This window comes from Schistocerca cancellata, chromosome 2 (genome assembly GCF_023864275.1).
Source record: "Schistocerca cancellata isolate TAMUIC-IGC-003103 chromosome 2, iqSchCanc2.1, whole genome shotgun sequence".
Taxonomy (NCBI): Eukaryota; Metazoa; Arthropoda; class Insecta; order Orthoptera; family Acrididae; genus Schistocerca; species Schistocerca cancellata.
The window spans coordinates 845,827,231-845,849,131 of NC_064627.1; the positions used below are offsets into that span (position 1 = coordinate 845,827,231).

A 21,901-nucleotide genomic window follows, 5' to 3' on the forward strand; every position below is an offset into this window, starting at 1 on the left:
GATCGTGTCCTCAAGGTCCGACTGCCTCAGACTTTTACTGTCTTTGATGCAGAATTGTCTGCGATCTTGCGGGCGCTGGAGCAGATGAGACATTCTTCCTCTCCTAAATTTGTTGTCTGTTCCTATTCACTCAGTGCCCTTCAATCATTGCACCATTTGTGTCCGGCAGATAAAGTAGTCCAGACCATCCAGGATGCCCTCCTCCGACTACAGCGGCTGGGGAAGGTTGTAGCTTTCTGCTGGGTTCCGGGGCATGTCGGCATTGCTGGGAATGAAAGGGCAGATCTCGCAGCCAAGGAGGCGTGTCTCGATCCACACGTATCTCAGTGTGCTATCCCCTTCCACGCACTCACCTCGCTGTTGAGCTCACGAGTCATGTGTCGGTGGGAGGATGAGTGGCTGGAGGTGGCTGACAATAAGCTCCGTCTAGCCAGGCCCACAACGCGTGTGTGGTGTACTTCCTTTCAGCCCCATCGACGGGACGAGGTTCTCCTCACTCGGCTTCGAATAGGCCACAGCCGTATGACGCATGGCTTCCTGCTCCGGAGAGAAGACCCTCCAATGTGTGGTGCTAGCGGCGTCCAGGTCACTGTGCGCCACGTTTTATTGGATTGCGCTTTATTTTCTGACCAGCGGGCCGCGGCTGACTTGCCAGCGGACCTGCCATCTCTTTTAGGCAACACTCGGACGAATGTGGTTAAAGTTTTAAAGTTCTGTGCCATGTCAAATGTTTTTACAAAGATTTTAGGGAGAGGATTTTAATTTGCTCACTGTGTGACAAGCTCGCCCATATTTTATGTGTGGTGTCACTGCCAGACACCACACTTGCTAGGTGGTAGCTTAAATCGGCCGCGGTCCATTAGTACATGTTGGACCCGCGTGTCGCCACTGTCAGTACTTGCAAACCTAGCGCCACCACATGGCAGGTCTAGAGAGGCGGACCAGCACTCGCCCCAGTTGTACGGACGACATTGCTAGCGACTAGACGTACGAAGCCTTCCTCTCATTTGCCGAGAGACAGTTAGAATAGCCTTCAGCTAAGTCCATAGCTACGACCTAGCAAGGCGCAGTTAACCATATCTGGAGAGAGTCTTACTTGTATTCACCATAAACGATGTATACCAAAAGGATGGATTAAAGTTAAGTATTCCCAAAGCAACGTACTTTTCTTATTAGCATTCATTGAGCATCCTGTTTCAGACTTCACGATATTCTGGGTGAGCTCATAGCGCGCCTATTCGGCCCCTCAAAATAACACTGTGTCGGCCCCTCTGTCGACACATAACATTATGTAAGTCGCCAGCCAGTGACAATTTCAGTGGCATTTTTGTTGCCATGTTTTCCCTTTCCTTCGGTTTTACTTTCTTATATATCATTTTCTTTCTTGTTCTGCTTTCTTTGCGTGTGTGCTTCAGTTTTCTTAGGTCTGTCCACATTCGTTCCTTTTAATGTGTTTCAGGGCGCTGATGACCTCGATGTTGAGCGCCCATAAACCCCAACACACACACACACACTCCAGTATATTAGGACATGGTTTTATAAAAGAGATCTGAAGATGGTCATTGTAGAACGAATCCGGTAGTCTGATGTAAAAAAAAAGAAAAACAAAACGTGTGACCATAGACGTAGAGTAAAGGAAATTGACGCGATTGTTTTCATTCGGTTGTCGCCGCCACTTGCAGCGCTGCTCGCGGGCGGCCGTCGCCCTTGCCTTCGCTGCTGACCGCTGCCAACTGCTGCACGCGGCCGTCGCCCCCCACTCCGCGCCGCCGCAGCAGCGCACCGTGTACGTCATCACCCCCACGTACCGCCGGCCCGAGCAGCTGGCCGAGCTGACGCGCCTGGCGCAGACGCTGATGCACGTGCCCGCGCTGCACTGGCTCGTCATCGAAGACGCGGCCCGCACCACGCCCGCCGTCGGCGAACTCCTCGCCAGTACCGGCGTCCGCTACGACCACCTCGTCGGTGAGTAGCGAGCGCTCTCCACTGTGCCGAAGCTTCTAACAGTCACTGGCTGTTGCCTAATCCTATGTACGAGGGTCGTTCAATAACTGATGCTCCACATTTTTCTTCTCACAACAATTTTATTGTTAAGCGTCAGAATGTAATGTAGAGACACATGAACATGTCTTGTCCGTGTCCTAATTTCCTACGTAGTGTCCATCACGTTCTATGGCCGTGTGCCAACTCTGTCGAAGAGCTCTTGTCCTGCACGCGTAGCCATGTTGATACTGCAAGACTGACACTCTTGTCATCTTCAAAGTTTGTTCCCCGTAGAGAATCTTTAAGTGGCCCACAGAGATGGAACGTCGAGAGTGCCAGGTCTGGAATGTAGAGTGGATGAGGCAATGACGTCCAACCCAATTTCACAATGTTTCCCCGGGTTCTCAGGCTTTTGTGTGGCCCTGCATTATCGTGTTGGAGCATGATTTCTGCTGGATTCTTGTCCGACCGACCACGTCGGAAACGGTTCTTGCGTTTATTTGCAGTCTTCACGTATGCTGCTGAATTGATTGTTGACTCTTTTGGCATCACATCAATGACGCCATTACAGTCCCGGAAAACTGTCACCATGACTTTTACCGCGAAGGGGGTTGTTTTGAGTTACTTATTTTGTGGTGCATGAGCATCATGTCACCCTGTGGACTGCCTTTTTGTTTCCGGCGCAAAGTGCTGCACCTAAATTTCGTACCTCGTAACGATCCGTTACGGAAAGGACTCTCCGTCGGTCTCTAAACGCTCGAACAATTCAGATGAAATGTCCTATGTTTGAATCTTGTGGTCGGCTGTGAGCATTCGTGGAATCCATCGTGAACACCTCTTTGAATATCCGAGAGTCTCGATCATTACAGATCCATTTCCAATGCTGACCGACAAATGTAGGGCCAATTGTGGAGTTGTGATGCGCCGGTCGGCACGAATAATGGCATCCGCACGATTCAGCATGTCTGGATCAGTAGCTGTGGCTAGACGTCCTGAGCGTAGCTGATCATGGAGCACTGTTTCTGCACTTCCTGAGGCTGTAACTTTGTTTACCCATCGCCCAACTGTACTCGTATTAGCTGCGGCACCACCATATACCGCACAAAAACGTTTATGGATCTTCACCAAGGTTTTCTTGTGCACACAAGAATTCAATAATGTTTGTACCGTGAGTAGTGTGTAGACGAAATTTTGACGCTGTACTACGACTCTGCGATCTGCCTAATGGTTCGAAACTTCACCGGCGCACAGAACAAACGTCAAATACGAAGCCCCAACAGGGTCGTTTGTCCATGTATACTTACGGCTTTTTAAAAGAATGTGGGGCATCACTTACTGGACGACCCTCCTACGAGAGTGAGCGAACTGTTGAAAAAACGTTGTCTCACTCACTCAACGACATCGTCAGATGTTCTTGGACGACCTGATGATTTCCCATGTCTCACCGAGCACTCTCTTCTACAAAATATTTACGCCACTCATAAATTTTAGGCCTACTAGGCGGATCTTCAGTGTACTTGGTACGTAAGTTACGCTTAACTGTTGTCACCGACTTTGATTCTTCAAACCAGAACTCACAGCTAGCGCTGGGGTCCAATGAAGGCAGCCACACGCAACTGCCGCTAGCACTCCTTGCGCTTCGGTTCCGCTCTAGTGAGCTAAGTGAGACAAAACCTGATGTATTTGCCTACAAATTGACAGTACAGTCACCTCTGTACGTACCATGAATTAATTTATATGAATTTTCAAAATCGTAAGGTTCTTTTTAAAACACCCTGTATCTGTGTCCAAATGAGTCATATCGCGATTAAAAACAGGCCGCTGAAGGTGGAACTTCCGGTGATGGTAGACGGACCTCCAAACTCTAAAAAGGATCGATACGTGACCCTGTTTGCGAAATAGAGCAGATCGCTGCAGCCCTTGCAATGTGTCTCTGTGAGAAGCACTTTGCGGCATGTATATCGGGTTGCTTTTTGTGAACGAAAGCCTGTGCAGCTGATCCCACTTGTATCATGCAGTGGTCGAGAATGCGTTCCTTGGCGTGCAGAGCTTGTGAAGTGGGTTCAACAAAAGTGGTCCACGCTGATGTTCTCCGACATATCCCATTGCATTGTGACAGACGATTCTGGTTACAATTTTTTAACACATTACACGCTACGGAATGTTCGTAAACGTCACCGGTGAGGCCTAGACCTTAAGGTGTGGGCAGACATTATGCAAGACGGTCGAAGAGTGCTGGATATCTTTACGCGATGTAGCATTACAGCACAGCGGTATTGCAGGGAGGATATTCTGGATAATGTTATTCTGGTTTGGAGTGCGGTAGGTTCCTACTTTCTGTTCACGGACGACAATCCCGGTCCTCACCGGGTTTCTGAGGTGTTACAAACTTCCGACTTACTGTAAACCCCATCGTCCATGGAGTATTATTCGCTGTAAGCTTAGAAGGTGGTTCACATATTGGCACCGCACCAAGCTCCGTCGCCCGCTGGACGGCCTCAATATGTAGGGACCTCACTGCGTTTTCGCTTAGTACTCCTGTGCTGTTCTCCTTCAGGCGTTCCCTGGACATTATCTGCGCTGGCCAGTCTGTGGTCTAGTCGGCGTCTGGCGTCACAGGCTGGAAGATAGGGGCCAAGATAAGGAGCAGAACCTCAAAGTGCAGTTCAGTGGCTACAAGTGTCTCCACAGTGGAACAAAGAATGTCTTATTGCTTTCGTTGATGAATATATGGAAGATTCATTCTTATATTCTCAGACAAGTATCAGTAATTATAACCGACTTCTGCACCCGCGTTCCAACTTGCGGGAGACCTTACACCGTGTGACTACTTCGGCATGCAGCCTAGGCATCTCCACTCCCTGCAGGCCTACAGTCAAGCTCCACAAAACGTACATCGAATCTTACTCTGGTTTTTAAGAAAGTCTGATAGGGCAACTCTTGACGACAAGTATATCATCGATGTAGTGGATACTGTCAAGAGCTCTACGCAGCTGTTCAGTATAAATGCTTTTGGACGTACAAACGTTCCGACACTGTATGATTGTATTGAAATATGAGAACACTTGCAGACAATTGACACTTGATTGGGTGACAGGAGTCTATTAACTGGCTGCAGATTATCGAAAAATGTAGAAGCAATTTCAAGCCTGCCACAGCAAAGTATGTTCTGATTCCTGTTGTTTGAGTAGCATATCAAAGACCCTTGCAAACAGTATCAATGGTAACCATAGCCTTTTGCGGATCATACAGTTATTCGTAATTAGTTTCCCCTCAAAAATGTCCGAAAGGATTGTCTAACTTGATAAGATTTCAATTTCATCTAGAATATGGTAATTTATGTTATGCAGATCCTGCAAAATCCATATTGACAGATACAAACTGTCCCCTGAAAGCCTATTTACAATGTTTCAAGAGGTAGGATTCGTTTAGAAAGCTCAGAAACACCACGTATCGCTCCCATATAGATTTCAAGACGTTCACAATATGCAGATGCATTTAAGCTATCATTCTTCCTGTGCTCCATACATATACACAATGTGAAGGAGCAGCAATAGCACGCACAATGGGAAATATCCCATGTCATGAACTTCTTAGATGTTTGCAGAGTATAGAGTTAGATGTGGATGCAAAACGCAGATTTATCTTTACTCACTACCATATATAATTTACAATGTGACGTAATTTATTTCAACTTTAAGAATTTCCTAATAAACTCATAAAGCCACTACTTTTTCTTGTAATAGTGCGAATAAATCCTCGAAAACGATTGAAATGTTACAAAGAAAACATTCTGTGTAAACATTTCAACCCGTCAATGAAATTACGTCTGGTGATATTAGGTAACACTGAAAAGATATTACTTCATAAAGTAAGATTTCTCATTTAAACACCATAAAATTGGTATACATTGTTAACAACAGGAAGATTTTTCAATTCATCCCTACTAAATTAGTATACATTTCATTTACCAAATGCACTTAGTCTCAAACGTATAAATGTATTGCGTAAATGTGGCATATAAACGTTGCACGCATCCGCTGTACTTGTAGAGCTTTGTAGCAGTCCAGTTAGCAACAGCTACGGAAAAATACTTCGCAACACAGATTAGCAACATTTTACAATTATTTATTAATGGAAGTTTTATAATACTTAACTTGAGTACATGTGTGGATAGCGACATACATCAATACTAAGGTATCTTTAAATGCTGCATAGAGTAAAGGGTCACTGGCACAACTTGTGTAATGTCCAGTTGGCACAGTAGAAGAGTCCTGAGATACTCACTGAGACACGGTCCGGTTTGGTGTTTGAATACTGTCCTGTGGTACAGTCTGACTGCTGAGTGAAGTCATGTGTCTGCTTCTAGCCATGTTTGGAGCATGAATGTCATCTTGAGATATTTGTTTGATAAAAGAAACATATTTTTTCCCATTCAATTCGAGTTGTTTAGTATTGTTGTATCTCAACGTATTTAATGATATAGGGTTCGTCATAGATGTTATTACATAGTGTAAGCCCCTCTTCTGTAATTCTAGCTTAACTTACACTGGCCTTAAGGTTTTGGCCACCGGACATTGTAAGTGGGATACTTACGACAGCCACAACAGCACAGACAATAAACTGTGGACTAACAGTGCATGTCGTGTCTGATATTATCTACTACAAAACTGATCACTAATGACTGTAAGATTCTTCAGGAATGAAAGGCTATGTCCTTCGACGTAGTTTATACAACTTTCAACAGTAGTAACGAATGTAACTCTATCTCATTCGTTAAGGTTGATGAAACTGATAAATCTAATCGGTCAAGCTTTGCTTTGTCGCAGCTCTTCAGCATACAAGTCCATTTACTTTCAGTCTCCTCCTTACAATTCTTGCAATCCAAGGTAAGTGACCGAGCGGTCTAAGGCGCTGCAGTCATGGACTATGCGGCTGGTCGCGGCGGAGGTTCGAGTCCTCCCTCGGGCATGGGTGTGTGGGTTTGTCCTCAGAGTAATTTAGGTTAAGTAGTGTGTAAGGTTAGGGACTGATGACCTTAGCAGTTAAATCCCATAAGATTTCACACACACACGCACAATGTTGTTGTTGTTGTGGTCTTCAGTCCTACGACTGGTTTGATGCAGCTCTCCATGCTACTCTATCCTCAGAAAGCTTCTTCATCTCCCAGTACTTACTGCAACGTACGTCCTTCTGAACCTGCTTAGTGTATACATCTCTTGGTCTCCCTCTATGAATTTTACCCTCCACACTGCCCTCCAATGCTAAATTTATAATCCCTTGATGCCTCATAACATGTCCTACCAACCGGTCCCTTCTTCTTGTCAAGTTGTGCCACAAACTCCTCTTCTCCCCGATTCTATTCAATACCTCCTCATTAGTTATGTGATGTACCCATCCAATCTTCAGCATTCTTCTGTAGCACCACATTTCGAAAGCTTCCATTCTCTTCCTTTCCAAACTATTTATCGTCCATGTTTCACTTCCATACATGGCTACACTCCATACTAATACTTTCAGAAACGACTTCCTGACACTTGAATCTATACTCGATATTAACAAATTGCTCTTCTTCAGAAACGCTTTTCTTTCCATTGCCAGTCTACATTTTATATCCTCTCTACTTCGACCATCATCACTTATTTTGATCCCCAAATAGCAAAACTCCTTTACTACTTTAAGTGTCTCATTTCCTAATCTAATTCCCTCAGCATCACCCGACTTAATTCGATTACATTCCATTATCCTCGTTTTGCTTTTGTTGATGTTTATCATATATCCTCCTTTCAAGAAACTGTCCATTCCATTCAACTGCTCTTCCAAGTCCTTTGCTGTCTCTGACAGAATTACAATGTCATCGGCGAACCTCAAAGTCTTTATTTCTTCTCCATGGATTTTAATACCTACTCCGAATTTTTCTTTTGTTTCCTTTACTGCTTGCTCAAGATACAGATTGAATAACAACGGGGAGAGGCTACAACCCTGTCTCACTCCTTTCCCAACCGCTGCTTCCCTTTCATATCCCTCGACTCTTATAACTGCCATCTGGTTTGTGTAAAAATTGTAAATAGCCTTTCGCTCCCTGTATTTTGCCCCTGCCACCTTCAGAATTTGAGAGAGTGTTCCAGTCAACATTGTCAAAAGCTTTCTCTAAGTCTGCAAATGCTAGAAACGTAGGTTTGCTTTTCCTTAATCTTTCTTCTAAGATAAGTCGTAAGGTCAGTATTGCCTCACGTCTTCCAATATTTCTACGGAATCCAAACTGATCTTCCCCATGGTTGGCTTCTACTAGTTTTTCCATTCGCCTGTAAGGAATTCGCGTTAATATTTTGCAGCTGTGGCTTATTAAACAGGCCGGCCGGTGTGGCCGTGCGGTTCTAAGCGCGTCAGTTTCGAACCGCGGGACCGCTACGGTCGCAGGTTCGATTCCTGCCTCGGGCATGGATGTGTGTGATGTCCTTAGGTTAGTTAGGTTTAAGTAGTTCTAAGATCTAGGGGACTGATGACCTCAGTAGTTAAGTCCCATAGTGCTCAGAGCCATTTGAACCATTTTTTTTGCTTATTAAACTGATTGTTCGGTAATTTTCACATCTGTCAACACCTGCTTTCTTTGGGATTGGAATTATTATATTCTTCTTGAAGTGTGAGGGTATTTCGCCTGTCTCATACATCTTGCTCACCAGATGGTAGAGTTTTGTCAAGACTGGCTCTCCCGAGGCCATCAGTAGTTCTAATGGAATGTTGTCTACTCCCGTGGCCTTGTTTCGACTCAGGTCTTTCAGTGCTCTGTCAAACTCTTCACGCAGTATTGTATCTCCCATTTCATCTTCATATACATTGTCTTACATTTCCAGAATATTGTCCTCAAGTACGTCGCCCTTGTATAGACCCTCTATATACTCCTTCCACCTTTCTGCTTTCCCTTCTTTGCTTACAACTGGGTTTCCATCTGAGCTCTTGATATTCATACAAGTGGTTCTCTTTTCTCCAAAGGTCTCTTTAATTTTCCTATAGGCAGTATCTATCTTACCCCTAGTGAGATAAGCCTCTACATCCTTACATTTGTCCTCTAGCCATCCCTGCTTAGCCATTTTGCACTTCCTGTCGATCTAATTTTTAAAAAGTTTGTATTCCTCATTGCCTGCTTCATTTACTGCATTTTTATATTTTGTCCTTTCATCAATTAAATTCAATATTTCTTCTGTTACCCAAGGATTTCTACTAGCCCTCGTCTTTTTACCTACTTCATTCTCTGCTGCCTTCACTACTTCATCCCTCAGAGCTACCCATATTTCTTCTACTGTATTTCTTTCCCCCATTTGTGACAATTGTTCCCTTATGCTCTCCGTGAAACTCTGTACAACCTCTGGTTTAATCAGTTTGTCCAGATCCCATCTCCTTAAATTCCCACCTTTTTGCAGTTTCTTCAGTTTTAATCTACAACACACACAAGGTCATTGAGAAATCTCATCCACTCGACGCCAACTGAGGAATTGATTGGTGCATGTGTCGTTCAACACACAGTAGTCGTCATAATCACTGGAATCAATGAATGTGTGTGTGTGTGTGTGTGTTTCCGTGTTCACGCACAAACTTTATCAAAACTACTAACATTAGAGAGACAATAAATATTGCATCAAATATGTCTGTAAAGTATTTTAATGCGATGGGAAGTTACAAACTGAATTTTTAACTAACCCACGTCCTGCACATTACGTTAAGTAAGTAAGATGTATGAAGTCCATAATATCATTAGGGGAGACAGTGCGCTCTTGTTGTCGCGGCTCGCGACAAGTGCAGCGATTAGCAGTGCCCAATGCCTCCGCGATTTATTTATTTTCGCTGAGCGTGGACACTGTAGCCGACGCTTCGCCATATACAGAAAGAAATCACCTTGGCTCTGACTGCAGTGAGCGGACATCACTGCCTGCATGTTCTTGTAGTAACAAACGTGAGACTCTACTCACAGGTGCAATGGAGGAATTGCAACGGGTACCAAGTCATTAGTCATCAGAATATTTACCAGTGATGAAATGTCCACTCTATTCGAATCCCTAAAAATGGGAACTCTCTCACAAGGTAATGTGAGGTGACACCAAAATTTATCTAAGACGCAAAAATTAACTGCAGTGTTTCCATGCACGCAGTAGTAGAAAAAAGGAAATATTATGTCTTGGAAGCGTATATTTCATTTCCTCTTCTCATATCAACGCCCTTGTCTCAGTATAAAGTGAGAAAATAAACACGAAAAACTAAAGTTCCTGAGAAGTATATGTCATTTCCTCTTCTCATATCATAGCTTTTGTTTTAGTATGAAGTAAAAAAATAAACAGTTTAGGGTTCAGAAGCATAATATGATACCAGATTCTTATCGTAGGCTCTATAGAAAAAGCAAAAAAGCAGGAAGCTGTCCATTCTTTTGTCCAACAGTCTGTTTCCTTTCATGCATTACTACCGCTCGGAGATCCTTATTTAAGGACTTGTGGGCATCAAGTTCTTCAGCATAATAAACATTACGTTATTGCGCTAATTACGGTATGGGAAAAATGCAACAAGGACGAGTTCCCCTAGAGCAGTGAGGATATTTGCACATGTCTGTATTCAGCAATGACTTCATATTCACAGAACCCATGCGGCAGGCAACACAACTGTGCGTGCACTTCAGACTTCATTCTGTAAGACGTCAGGAGATGGGCGGAAGCATCAAATTAACGTTACTTTCCGAGTCGCATTCAATCCTGAATGAGGTGTTATTAAGGTAGTTGAGCGTTCTAGCAATTGCACTTTGATAATTCCCAGATGAGTATTCCGATAGCCAAAAGAATTCGTTAGTGTGAAGCCATCGGGAACTGCATTAATATCAGACTGCAAGAACTTGAGACAATACGTGGACTCTTCTCTTCGCTGGGTGACCTATTACTGTTATTTAGGATTCTCTCCGTAGGCGTAATGCAAATGGAACTTCATATTCATGAGGCCCTTTCCGCTATTCTTGACAAACATCAGCAAATTGTAATCACTGCGAGTTACAATTGTGTGATGATAATGATACAGGTTGGCAGTAGTAGTAGTGGTGGTGTTGTTATCAAACTGCTTGCAGTTACGTTAGTGTTGTCGCACATAATTTAGCGCTGAATACCTACTTTAGTAAAGATAGTGTGGTGGCGTCGTCACTTCTTTTTATTTGGCACCGGCTAGAGTAATCCGATTTAACGAACATAGTACTACATTCACGAGCAGCCAATGATAAAGTACGACTACAGAGATCATCTTGCGGATATTACATAAATTTTGCAGTTAATTGCTTAACAAATATTACCCTCAGCTATGCAGCTGGAATGACTCATTATACAGGTACTTAACGTTGCACTTGATTAAGTGATCAGTTAGCTGCAATGCTGCTTCTACTTTTCGTAAATACTTGTATACTGACCATTCGTTATTTTACTAAATATGCGCTACAATCTAATTCGCATGTATATAACATGCGTTAGCGCCGTCACAAAGCAATGACTAAGGGTTGGATGCCGTCGAAGTCCTGTTACATTGATGGCAAGACAAATGTTCGCAAATCACCTCTATTGCCTCAAAAAACAATTGCATCTTAAATTTCGAAAGACCGACGTCCACACTGTCACAGCGCGTTGAAATACAGCTTCGACTGCAGATGAAAATTTGTGACCGACCGGGCTTCAAACCTGGACCTCCTGCTTACTAGACAGACGTGCTGACCACTGCACTATTTTTTTTGTTAATTTGAGAAGACTTTCAGCACCAGGTCGGCGGGGGCAAAGAGGGCAGGTGTCGAATGTTTGTTCCTATATATGCCTTAAACTGTAGAACAAAATTGAAGTAGTAATGAAGGTAAAATAAATTACAGATTTCCGCCTCCAATGGCGTGCGTTCCTTGTAGAACATAACTTATAACAGTCAAAAGGGTGACGGAAAAATAAATAAACATTCATTCAGAAACATATTCACAATTTAAGTTATTATGCACTGGATGCATATGAGGTCTGTAAGGAAGCCATATACTTTTCAACAAATGAAAGAAATTTCGGAGCCGGAAGGGTTTTACCAAATTAGAACAGTTCTGACTTTAGAACCAACGTAAAAGCAGATTCCAGGAGTAAAAAAGGTGAAAGAATAGTATTCTGCTTCTAATCAATAAAACTGCCCACTTCTTTGTAGCCCACATAAAGCAATAGACAAAAATTTTGAAACCATTCCTTATACTTGTTATTTTTCTTCAGCTTAAAATGTTCTTGTGCAATATAAAACATGTACTCTTCTTAGTTCGAAGTTTTGTTTGTTAACACGTAAAACACAAACTGTCCGAGAAGCCACGAAAAACTGTTATTCTTTGCGGACGGGTAACATTTCCAGTTGGGTTGTAAGACTTCAGTTATCGGTATATGACTTTCTGCGGTTCTGTTGACAATGCTATTTTCTTCCAATTCTAGTCCCAAATTCTGATTCTATTTTCACATAAGAACATGTGCGCTACTGTTTCTACAAGCCGACATTTGTCGCAGTATGGAGATGGCCTCAATTTGATTTTTCATAATCGTTCCACTGTGGGTATGGTTTCGTTTACAACGTCGTACCATACGGCACTGGTAGAATTTTATTGTTGATATTTTTCCATACGTTCATCCAGTTTTTAGTAGGTTAATTTACCTGAATTGGGTTGTGAAAACGATGTCTGGTAATATAATTATAGACGGTCCTAATTTTGGTTTGTGCTGATGGAAGTCTTATACAGCTGCAATCGACATAGTACTTCCGGACGTAATCTAGGCTGGCATCTATATGTGCTACATTAACAGGAGCGTTCCTATCCCCAGGATCTATCGAGAGGAACAGAAGTTTTATGATGCCTGTCTTAGTGGCATGTATTATTTTAAAAGCACGAGTTAGAAACAGTGTATCACATCTAGATTTAACGTCTTTAATTCCAAGTCCTCCGTTTTGCTTCTGCGAAGTCGCCGTGTGGAAGGATACTTTTAAGATATTTTGTTTGCACACACACCAATACGCTGCAGCTAGTATTTTATGTGCGGTGTCCTGCGGTATCGGTAAGACTGCTGCGACATAATATATTTTGCTAAGTATGTATGTATTTATAAACTGAACTTTCTGCAGTCGGTCTAACGATCACATGTCATTGTCCTTCAACAAGGCTCCGATGACATTAAGTTTCCGTCCCAATTGTTCGTAGCCATGCGTTTGGGATTCGCCTTTAACCACAATCCGAATTGGAGTCTCTTCAGTTACATCTAACCAGTGCGCACCTATTGCACTATTGTAAGAACAGAGATGCAGTATTTTGGATTTAAAATTTTGTAAATTTGTGGTAAGATATTATAGGACCAAGCTGCTTAGGTCATCAGTCCCTAAGCTTACTCACTACTTAATCTAACTTACACTAACTAACGCTATGGACAACACACACACCCATGCCGGAGGGAGAACTCAAACCTCCGACGGTGGGCACTATCGGGACACAACAGCCAACTTCTCTGCAGCACCTACCTAAACACGGTATTCGTCAGACGTGAATTCCCATCTTTGCCGCATACCACATGCGCGGTACCTCCCTCCCTCCCCCATCCCCCCCCCCCAACCCCTCGTCCATTATTCCACTCACTCGCGGCCACACTGTTTTCCCGCGAGTGTTCGGATGACGACGTGCGTCTAGCACTGAAAACTTTCGACTACCAGTGGAGAGCTAAATAATTAGGCTGTTTCAGGAGGAATTGTAAATATTGTAGGAGGTGGTAGTAGAGACAAATTGTAGAAAAATGCCATATAACATGTGTCCAATTTTTATCGAGTACATGTAGCTGGGTTCAATGCATTTTCGTTTCGGATGTTGGTCCTTACAGGACCCTGTTGTCTACACTTCCTTGAAAATGAGCTTCTAGCGTTATTGGAAGAGGTTCCTTTGGCTACAAGAATGCGTATGTTCCTCCAGCATGACGGGGCTACTGCACATTCTAGTCGTCAGGTGACATTATCCAAGCCTAACATTTCCCGGAAGATGGCTCAATAGATATGGACACTTTTCTTGGCCACCAAGGTCACCGGACTTATCTCTTTGGATATTTGCCTGCACTGATGGTTAAAGGCGAAGTCTACAAAGAAAAAGTAAAACCAACAGCCGATTTGATCGTTCGGATTATGAATAGTGCAGCCCTCATAAAAGAACGCAAAGACGACCTCGGAAGAGCTACACGTGGTGTTATCAAGAGAAGTCAAACGTGCATTGAAGTTGGTGGGGGAATTTTTGAAAATCAATTTTGAACGTCCTCATTTGCCTTTCCTTTGTTGTTAGGGTCACGTACTAACAGCTGTATCGCTGTACTCAATAAAAAGTGGACGCATTTAATTGTAACTTTTTTATGCAATTCGTCTGTACTACCACCTTATCACCCGCTAAAATATCTACTATTCCTCCTGAGACAACCTGAATATGGATATAGGTGTGGTGTCTGTTCTTTCGGACATGTCCGAACGAAAAGACATTACGAATCTGGGTTCGAACCTAGTCAGGCACAAATTTTCATCTGACGCCGTTGTTCTCTTTTAACGCCCATGACAGCCTGGACATCCGTCTTTCGATATTTAATTGATTAACAAGGCTGTCTATTTCGATTCGTAGTGTGTGTTATTTCCGAAATGTCCGAAAGAACACACACACACACACACACACACACACACACACATACACACATTTTTATCTTAAGTGCTATTCGGAAAATGTCTGGCAAATCAGTGATAGTGCTGGACTGGAGCTGCATCAACCTACTCGTTTCATTACATATAGTTGTATTTTTCTGAATAATTCCTCTTTAATAAGTGACAGCGACAGTGTCTTTCATCGCTTATTTTGTCGGAAACCTGCTTCTTTCTGCCCTAGCCTATACTACAGCAATGAGTGATTGCTCACATTCTTGATACCTCACTGGACGTGCTGCTGCAACTGTAGCCAAAGATTCAAATCCCATTGGGAAAGTATGTTTCAAGTCAGATGGTTTTGCTCCTCCCCTACTGCCATTGTAAACGGTCACTACGAAATTATGTACAGGAATCCTATGAAACCCATGAGTTCATACTGCGCTGCTGTGCAGATGAAAAAAGTAGTTTTTCACAATTATCAGATGACAGATTGAATTTTTCAGATTCCACTAATTATGACTGCATTATTAATTGTTGGTTCACGGGCGCTTTCCTGCCGCTTGTTGTAAATGTTTTTTGAATGTTAGAGCTGGAAGAAAAGAAACATCAAATTTTCTCCATATGGAATATTCGAATTCGCCTTAAGTCTTCACGTTTCGAGCAAAGGCAGAATATCTGTCAGAAAAGCCGACAACAAAAAGCCAGGCCATGCCTGTCTTCTGGAGGATGTGCCAATGACAGTGATCTCAATAACAATATTGTACAGCAAATATACGTTGCCAACTCAACCACTGGAGAAGCTCCAAAATTGTGAATCGCGTCTGGTGAATATGCTTTCAATGTTTCTGTCCGATTAAGGCGGTAAACACAAATACTTGTCGCAGTTATTAATTTATGACATTCAGTTTGCACTCAGTGCATCGATGTATTACAAGTAATTACACTCTAGCCCCTAAACCTAGTTACAGAAATGCGAATAAGACTCAATGACATATAATGAGGATATTGCGGCCCTTGCCACCCGCAACTTTGAGACGAAGATACAGTTATTTTCGAGGTCCCCCACAGAACACATCAGCTGGTATCCTTCCTGGCAGTATAACTGAGACTAGGCAACAGCGGAGAATATGTTTGGCAACTCTGAGACCGACCAGTTACTTCCTTGATGGCACAGAACTAGCCTACTAAATTCACTTGATATTATTGTGTCATTTCAACTGAATAATGTGATTTTCTCTTGAAATGTGACATAAGGATATCAGGTTAATGCTTTTGAGTCAGCGAAAGTCGTTCCACACGGGAAATACAAATACTCCCACCTCTTATGTTGCGATTTATCTGCCATAGAGCCTACTGGGCCAATAAGTAAGTCAACGGCACACAACCTGTCCGCTAGCTGCTAGGTAACGTGCTTGCCTGTCGCGTGAACGCTGCCTCTGTTGGCCTTTCGAGACTCGCTGAAAGCCAGATTTTTAATTCTTCTGTTGCAGAGCTACAAGTAGGCAGATACAAACTCAATAAGGAAATCGTAAGACAGCGCTCGAGCAAAATTCGTCTTGCTATTTTTAGTGCCTCTTAGTGTCAGAGCGAAAACCTTACAGTACTGCAAAATTCCAAATGTTACTTTTGTTTACTGCCGATATATTTTTTATTGTTGTGAATGCATAATTTTATCTATGAACTGCCACATTTTCATAATACTTGAGAATGATACAGGACATAAAGTAAATACAGACCTTCTCAAAGTCAAAAGTCGGTAATATCCTACTAATTCGTGTTAAAATAGGCTCAATCGTCTTACAGATACTTAATGCTTTATTAAGATAGACTGCCATCGTGATGTTTCCGTAGTAAGCTGAATTTAATTTGTATTAGTACAGTGAGTATTTTAATTGTGTTTTCCATTAGTTTACTGATCGCGACAGTAATCATCAAAGAGAAATTAGTCAGCAGCGGAATTTCCTTTCACGATATCTAAAACAATCTGACAATGCTAAAGTACTTTACAAATTCTACGCCTGTAGAAACCTACTGGTTCTAATGATGTCATTAAACAAGTGTAGTTTGAAGAGTATTTTCGTCTACAAATGAATTGCCGTGACGGTTGACCGATCAAGAGCTGGAAAGGTACAATTTTACGAGTATATGACGAGAGGGACAAGTGCTTGAGAGAGGACTTCCCTATCAATACAAGTGCCTGAGAGACGACTTTCCTATGAATCTCCTGGATAGTTTTGTTTCTCAAATCAACAGAGTACGTTATCATGCAGTAGCACAGGCGATGTAGTTTTGTCTTACACTGCGACCGAAAGGTGTCTCAGTTGTTGCCAACAAATTCCAGCTGTGATGCACACACCCCTTGGGGCAGAATTCGTAGCGCAAAACACATTTTTGGAGGTATCAGATGTAAAATATTATGTTCACATTTCCCTTTCCTCGAGTTTACGTCCTTTGGTGGGGCTCAGCATTTCATTTCTTCTTAGGAAGTTAACGATAAAGGCATCATAACTCGTCACCAGTAACAGTACTGCATAGGAATGCTCAGTGAACGACATGATGACTTTCAATAATAGTTACTCCATTGATTTTTGTTGTTTCGAATTTGAGCATGCAGTACTTCTACACCAAATTTCTGAACTTTGCCTGTTGAATGCAAATGTCGCATGACGGCTAAATGGTAATCCATAACATATCGAGACTTCCTTAATGTGGAAAATCATCCATGCCAGAACGATCTTTGTTGAAACAAGAATATCTTTTTCTGGTGTATTTTTCCCAAAAGCACTCGCTCCACACACAGTTCAAATCTTTCTAGCTGCCTCCTCTGCATTCACCCCTCTGTTGTACGAAAAGTAAATATTGTGTTGTAGATGTTACACCTTTTCCCACTTGCAACGCACTTTTACAATGTTTAACGGTAGCTCATGATTTTCAGGTATGCAAAATCCAATGCTTAACTATAAGATGATAACTAGAACTTCAGACTCGAAAATGACAGTTGATACATACACTGACAGCGTCGCGCAGCGTTCACCTGGGCGGCGCCGGATTTCAGGCGGCGGGTGGCGTCTGGCCGGTAGCCGCTACAGCGCGAGGAAACGGTCGAGCGTAAGCTGTTCCGCAGCCATGAGCTGTCCTGCGGAATTGTTTCTGGAAGTACTTGTTGTTGCTGGTGGGTAGAATGTGAAGCGAATTATCTTCGATGTTCAATCAGACTCATAACTTTACACGAGGGCCGAAATGTAGTTAAAAAAAAACCAGTTGGACGCAAATAGGCGACCAGAAGTTTAGAACGCTCAACGATTACCACTACACCACGGGCTCACACATTCCAACAACATCTCGGAAGTAGACAACACTTCCTCCTAACACTTCCGCGTCTTACAGTGTTGCCAGATTGTGCAGATGGCCGGACATCGAGTTGTCAAGCGCGGTCAGTTTTATTGGCCACCTTAAGTGAACGACTCGGACTTAATCTCTGTGGCGGCCGGCCGGCGGTCAGTTTTTATGTCTAAGACTGTACATTTGTCTCTGAAATTTCAAAATAGGGTTATCTTTTACAAATGTGGACAATTTAAAACTTGTAAGCATGAGAAATCAAGGCACTATTATAAATTGGTAATATCATACTATGGAAGAAAACCAAATATTCGTGGTATCTCATTCTCATAAGCATTATACTTTAATTTTCAGTTTGTGTGTCATTTCGAATTAGCGCCTGAGCATGCTATCACTAAAGAGGAAACACAATAAGGAAAATAAAATACTGTTAGTGTACGGAGACAAAATATTTTATTAAACTCTGGAGTTTTACAGTAATAATGCCTGTATATTATCCTAAAAAACTGTTTCATAATGTTTTAATCTTGATTGATTCCAGTCGTGAAGAATATCATTCCAGCTCTTTCAGCTGTCCAAGTTACAACTTAATCGACGTACTAATTATTTCAACGGGCTATGCAAGTTGATGCACTTCGCGTGCCAGATGTTACCTCCGTTCTAATTTGCTGTTTATTTTCTGTGTAGCGCCTATGCCGGAGGAGTGTAACATCCTACCAGGAGTCAAACCACGTGGAGTGCCACAACGAAATAGGGGCCTGCAGTGGATAAGAGCAAACGCATCGAGAGGGGTCTTGTATTTTGCTGATGACGACAACTCTTATGACATTCGGTTATTTGAAGAAGTAAGAAATCAATTTTTACACCGAAATTAATGGAATGTGAGTTATTTGAAGTTACAGTTGTTTAAAAATTATTTATGAACTTAAATCATCTCGTAATTCCAGTAGTTTCCACACAATTTCGAATGATTATCTTAAAAATTTTTGTGTAACTTCTTAAATTTCTCTTGAATTTGATAACACACACGGCAGCCCACTTGTAGCTACATTGTTTTCTTTTGTTCTGAGGAACGCAATTGCAGCCATACCTCGCAACAGATAAATGTTTTTATGCTGTAAGAGAGTACGAGAACTAAAGACTAATCCTTACAGCCCTATTTGTGTGTTTTCTACAGAATATACTGCTTAATGGTACAAGAAATTTTGGAAGGCAGACTAACCTACTGCATAAAGTATGCTTACTGGACATCACATTCACTAAGAGAGATCCATACGTAGTGAAAAATGTGTTGTGCTTCACAGTTTTCAAAATGGTGCTATGAAAATGAGTCAGGATTGTTGCACACACATACGTAGATACAAACTGGCAGTAAATGAAATGATGGCATGTTCAAAACCACAGTGGCTTAGAGCACTTACGGCCACCTCAGATTCTAACGATTTCCCCCACACAGTTAATGCAAAATAGTGTATTGTCGTGGGCTCTGGTGCAAGCAGTGCGATGTAGTGGATAACAGTGCTGTATTAAGTATATTTCTAGACGACCGTGGCCTGCATAAACCCCCTTCCACCTTCCCTCTATTCCCCCCAGCATATGATAAGGACACCAAACCATCAGTACTGTTTCAGGAACGAAGGGTCCAGCCATTTATGTAGCGGAAGCCCTGGATCAGTGGGAATCAAGTTCCCCATCCCATATCGATGTAGCATGGAAAAAAGTGGATTAAATGAGGAAAGTTAAAATCGCATTTGATTATTCCTGATGAGAAAAGTCATTGGCCATTTACCAGGAAAGAATATGATGTAGGGTAGTGTTGCGAATGGTGTGGTTCAGATTAGACATTTGACTCACTAATATCGGAAATCCTAAACCATCAAAGTCAGGTTCCACGCCAGGCAGTAACGTGACTGCGTAATGTACATCAACTGTCAGTGATCGTCAATCCAAATTTACCAAACGTTGGACAGTCATTGCGAATAATAAAAAACATAAAGTACAATTGGTTGTATTGAATTAAATAAATAGTATTGGGTGGCGTCACAATTAAATGAAGTAGCCAGTCAAGAAAGTTTTAACTGCAATAAGTCTTTATTCATCCAGCAGCTGTTTGAAATACGGTCATTAAAGTTTGTGGTCTTATACAACTTATTGAAATAGTTAACATAGAAATAAATCCATCTGTGAAACTTGCTGCAGCGTATTAGCATGAAAGTGTAATAGTTATCCCGATACCAAATGCTCATAGAGCACAACTCAACAACACATCATAGCTGCTGAATTTTGACTAAGTCCCACACCAAATGAAAATTATCAGACTCCCAGCAGTTGCTAAAGTATCTAGTGCGACCACATGATGCCCAAGATAAAAGCTATTCTTACAACATAAGTACCATTTCATATGTGTAACATTCACTCCCCTTTCCATACCACCTGCTGCCCACCAGTTGACCACTGGCCACACCACCAGCACCGCTCAGCGCCAAGAGACGTGCGACCTCTTATAGATCCACGCCTTTTGGCTAGAGTCTGTCTCACTTTCAACTTATAGTCTTTCTTGAATCTAATGCTTAATAAAATGGAATGATTAGTTAGATTTAGCACCACGCTTTACCTAACACTGTTACAATAAAAGTTTGTACGCTATAGAAAAAGTCAATTCTCCCTAGTTCGAACAGTACCAGACTTCACACATTACAATCAACAACCTCACATCAGTTAGTAATAATGGACTTCTGCACAGTGTTGTATTAAAGAAATAATAGACAACTAGAATGTGTTGATGACTGATGATGAGGGTATAACGCAGGATGCATTGTTTGTGTTCACGTGGAAGTCATGATATCTGACCCCGGTATGCACTAAATCAATTTTAAAACTTAATGCTACATTGATTGTGGTTGTGTAGCGTTCACGTTCAGTAGCAAGAGCACAACGCAACGGTGTGGTGCAATGTCTGTCAAGATCGCGCATAGTTCTTACTCGTTATGAAGCTTGATATATTTCTCAAATGATTTGCTTCCACTCCTAAGTTAACTTTCGTATAACTACATATATCACAGACATGAATTGTAGATTAAAAGTGAAGAAACTGCGGAAAGATATGAATTTAAGGAGAAGGAACATGGATAAACTGAAAGAACTAGAGGTCATAGAGAGTTTTAGAGGGCACATAAGAGAACGGTTGGCAAGAATAGGGGAAACGAATACAGTAAGAGAAGAATGGATAGCTTTTAGAGATAAGATAGTGAAGGCAGTAGAGGATCAAGTAGGTAAAAAGACGAGGCCTAGTAGAAATCCTTGGATAACAAAAGAGATACTGAATTTAACTGATGAAAGGAGAAAATATAAAAATGCGGTAAATGAAGCAGGCGAAAATGAATGCAAACGTCTCAGACATGAGATCGACGAGGAGGGCAAAATAGTTAAGCGGGAATAGTTAGCGGACAAATGTGAAGATGTAGAAGCATATATCACTAGGGGTACGATAAATGCCACATACAGAAAAATTAAAGAGAGCTTTGGAGAAAGGAGAACTTCATGTATGAATATCAAGTGCTCAGGTGTAAACCGTTCCGAAGCAACGAGGAGAAAGAGGAAAGCTTGAAGGAGTATATAAAGGGTCTATAAAAGTGAAATGTACGTGAAGGCAATATTATGGAAATGGAAGACGATGTAAATGAAGATGAGGTGGGAGATATGATACTGTGTGAAGAATTTGACAGAGCACTGAAAGACCTATGTATAAACAAATCCCCAGGGAGTGGAAAACATTCCGTTATAACTACTGATATCCTTGGGAGACCCAGCCATGAATAAACGCTTTCATCTGGTGAGGAAGATGTATGAGACAGGCGAAATACCCTCACTCTTCGAGAAGAATATAATAATTCGAATT

The 21,901-nt window shown here is 42.1% G+C and overlaps 1 protein-coding gene across 1 annotated transcript in view; it reads left to right on the forward strand.

The window, feature by feature from the left end:
• LOC126159222 (galactosylgalactosylxylosylprotein 3-beta-glucuronosyltransferase P-like) overlaps positions 1-21,901 on the forward strand; it is a 172,577-nt gene that overhangs the window by 95,445 nt on the left and 55,231 nt on the right. The window contains exons 2-3 of the mRNA XM_049916500.1: positions 1,776-1,965; positions 18,691-18,848. Of these exons, the coding sequence (XP_049772457.1) occupies positions 1,776-1,965; positions 18,691-18,848 (348 nt within the window). The remainder of the gene's footprint in view (positions 1-1,775; positions 1,966-18,690; positions 18,849-21,901) is intronic.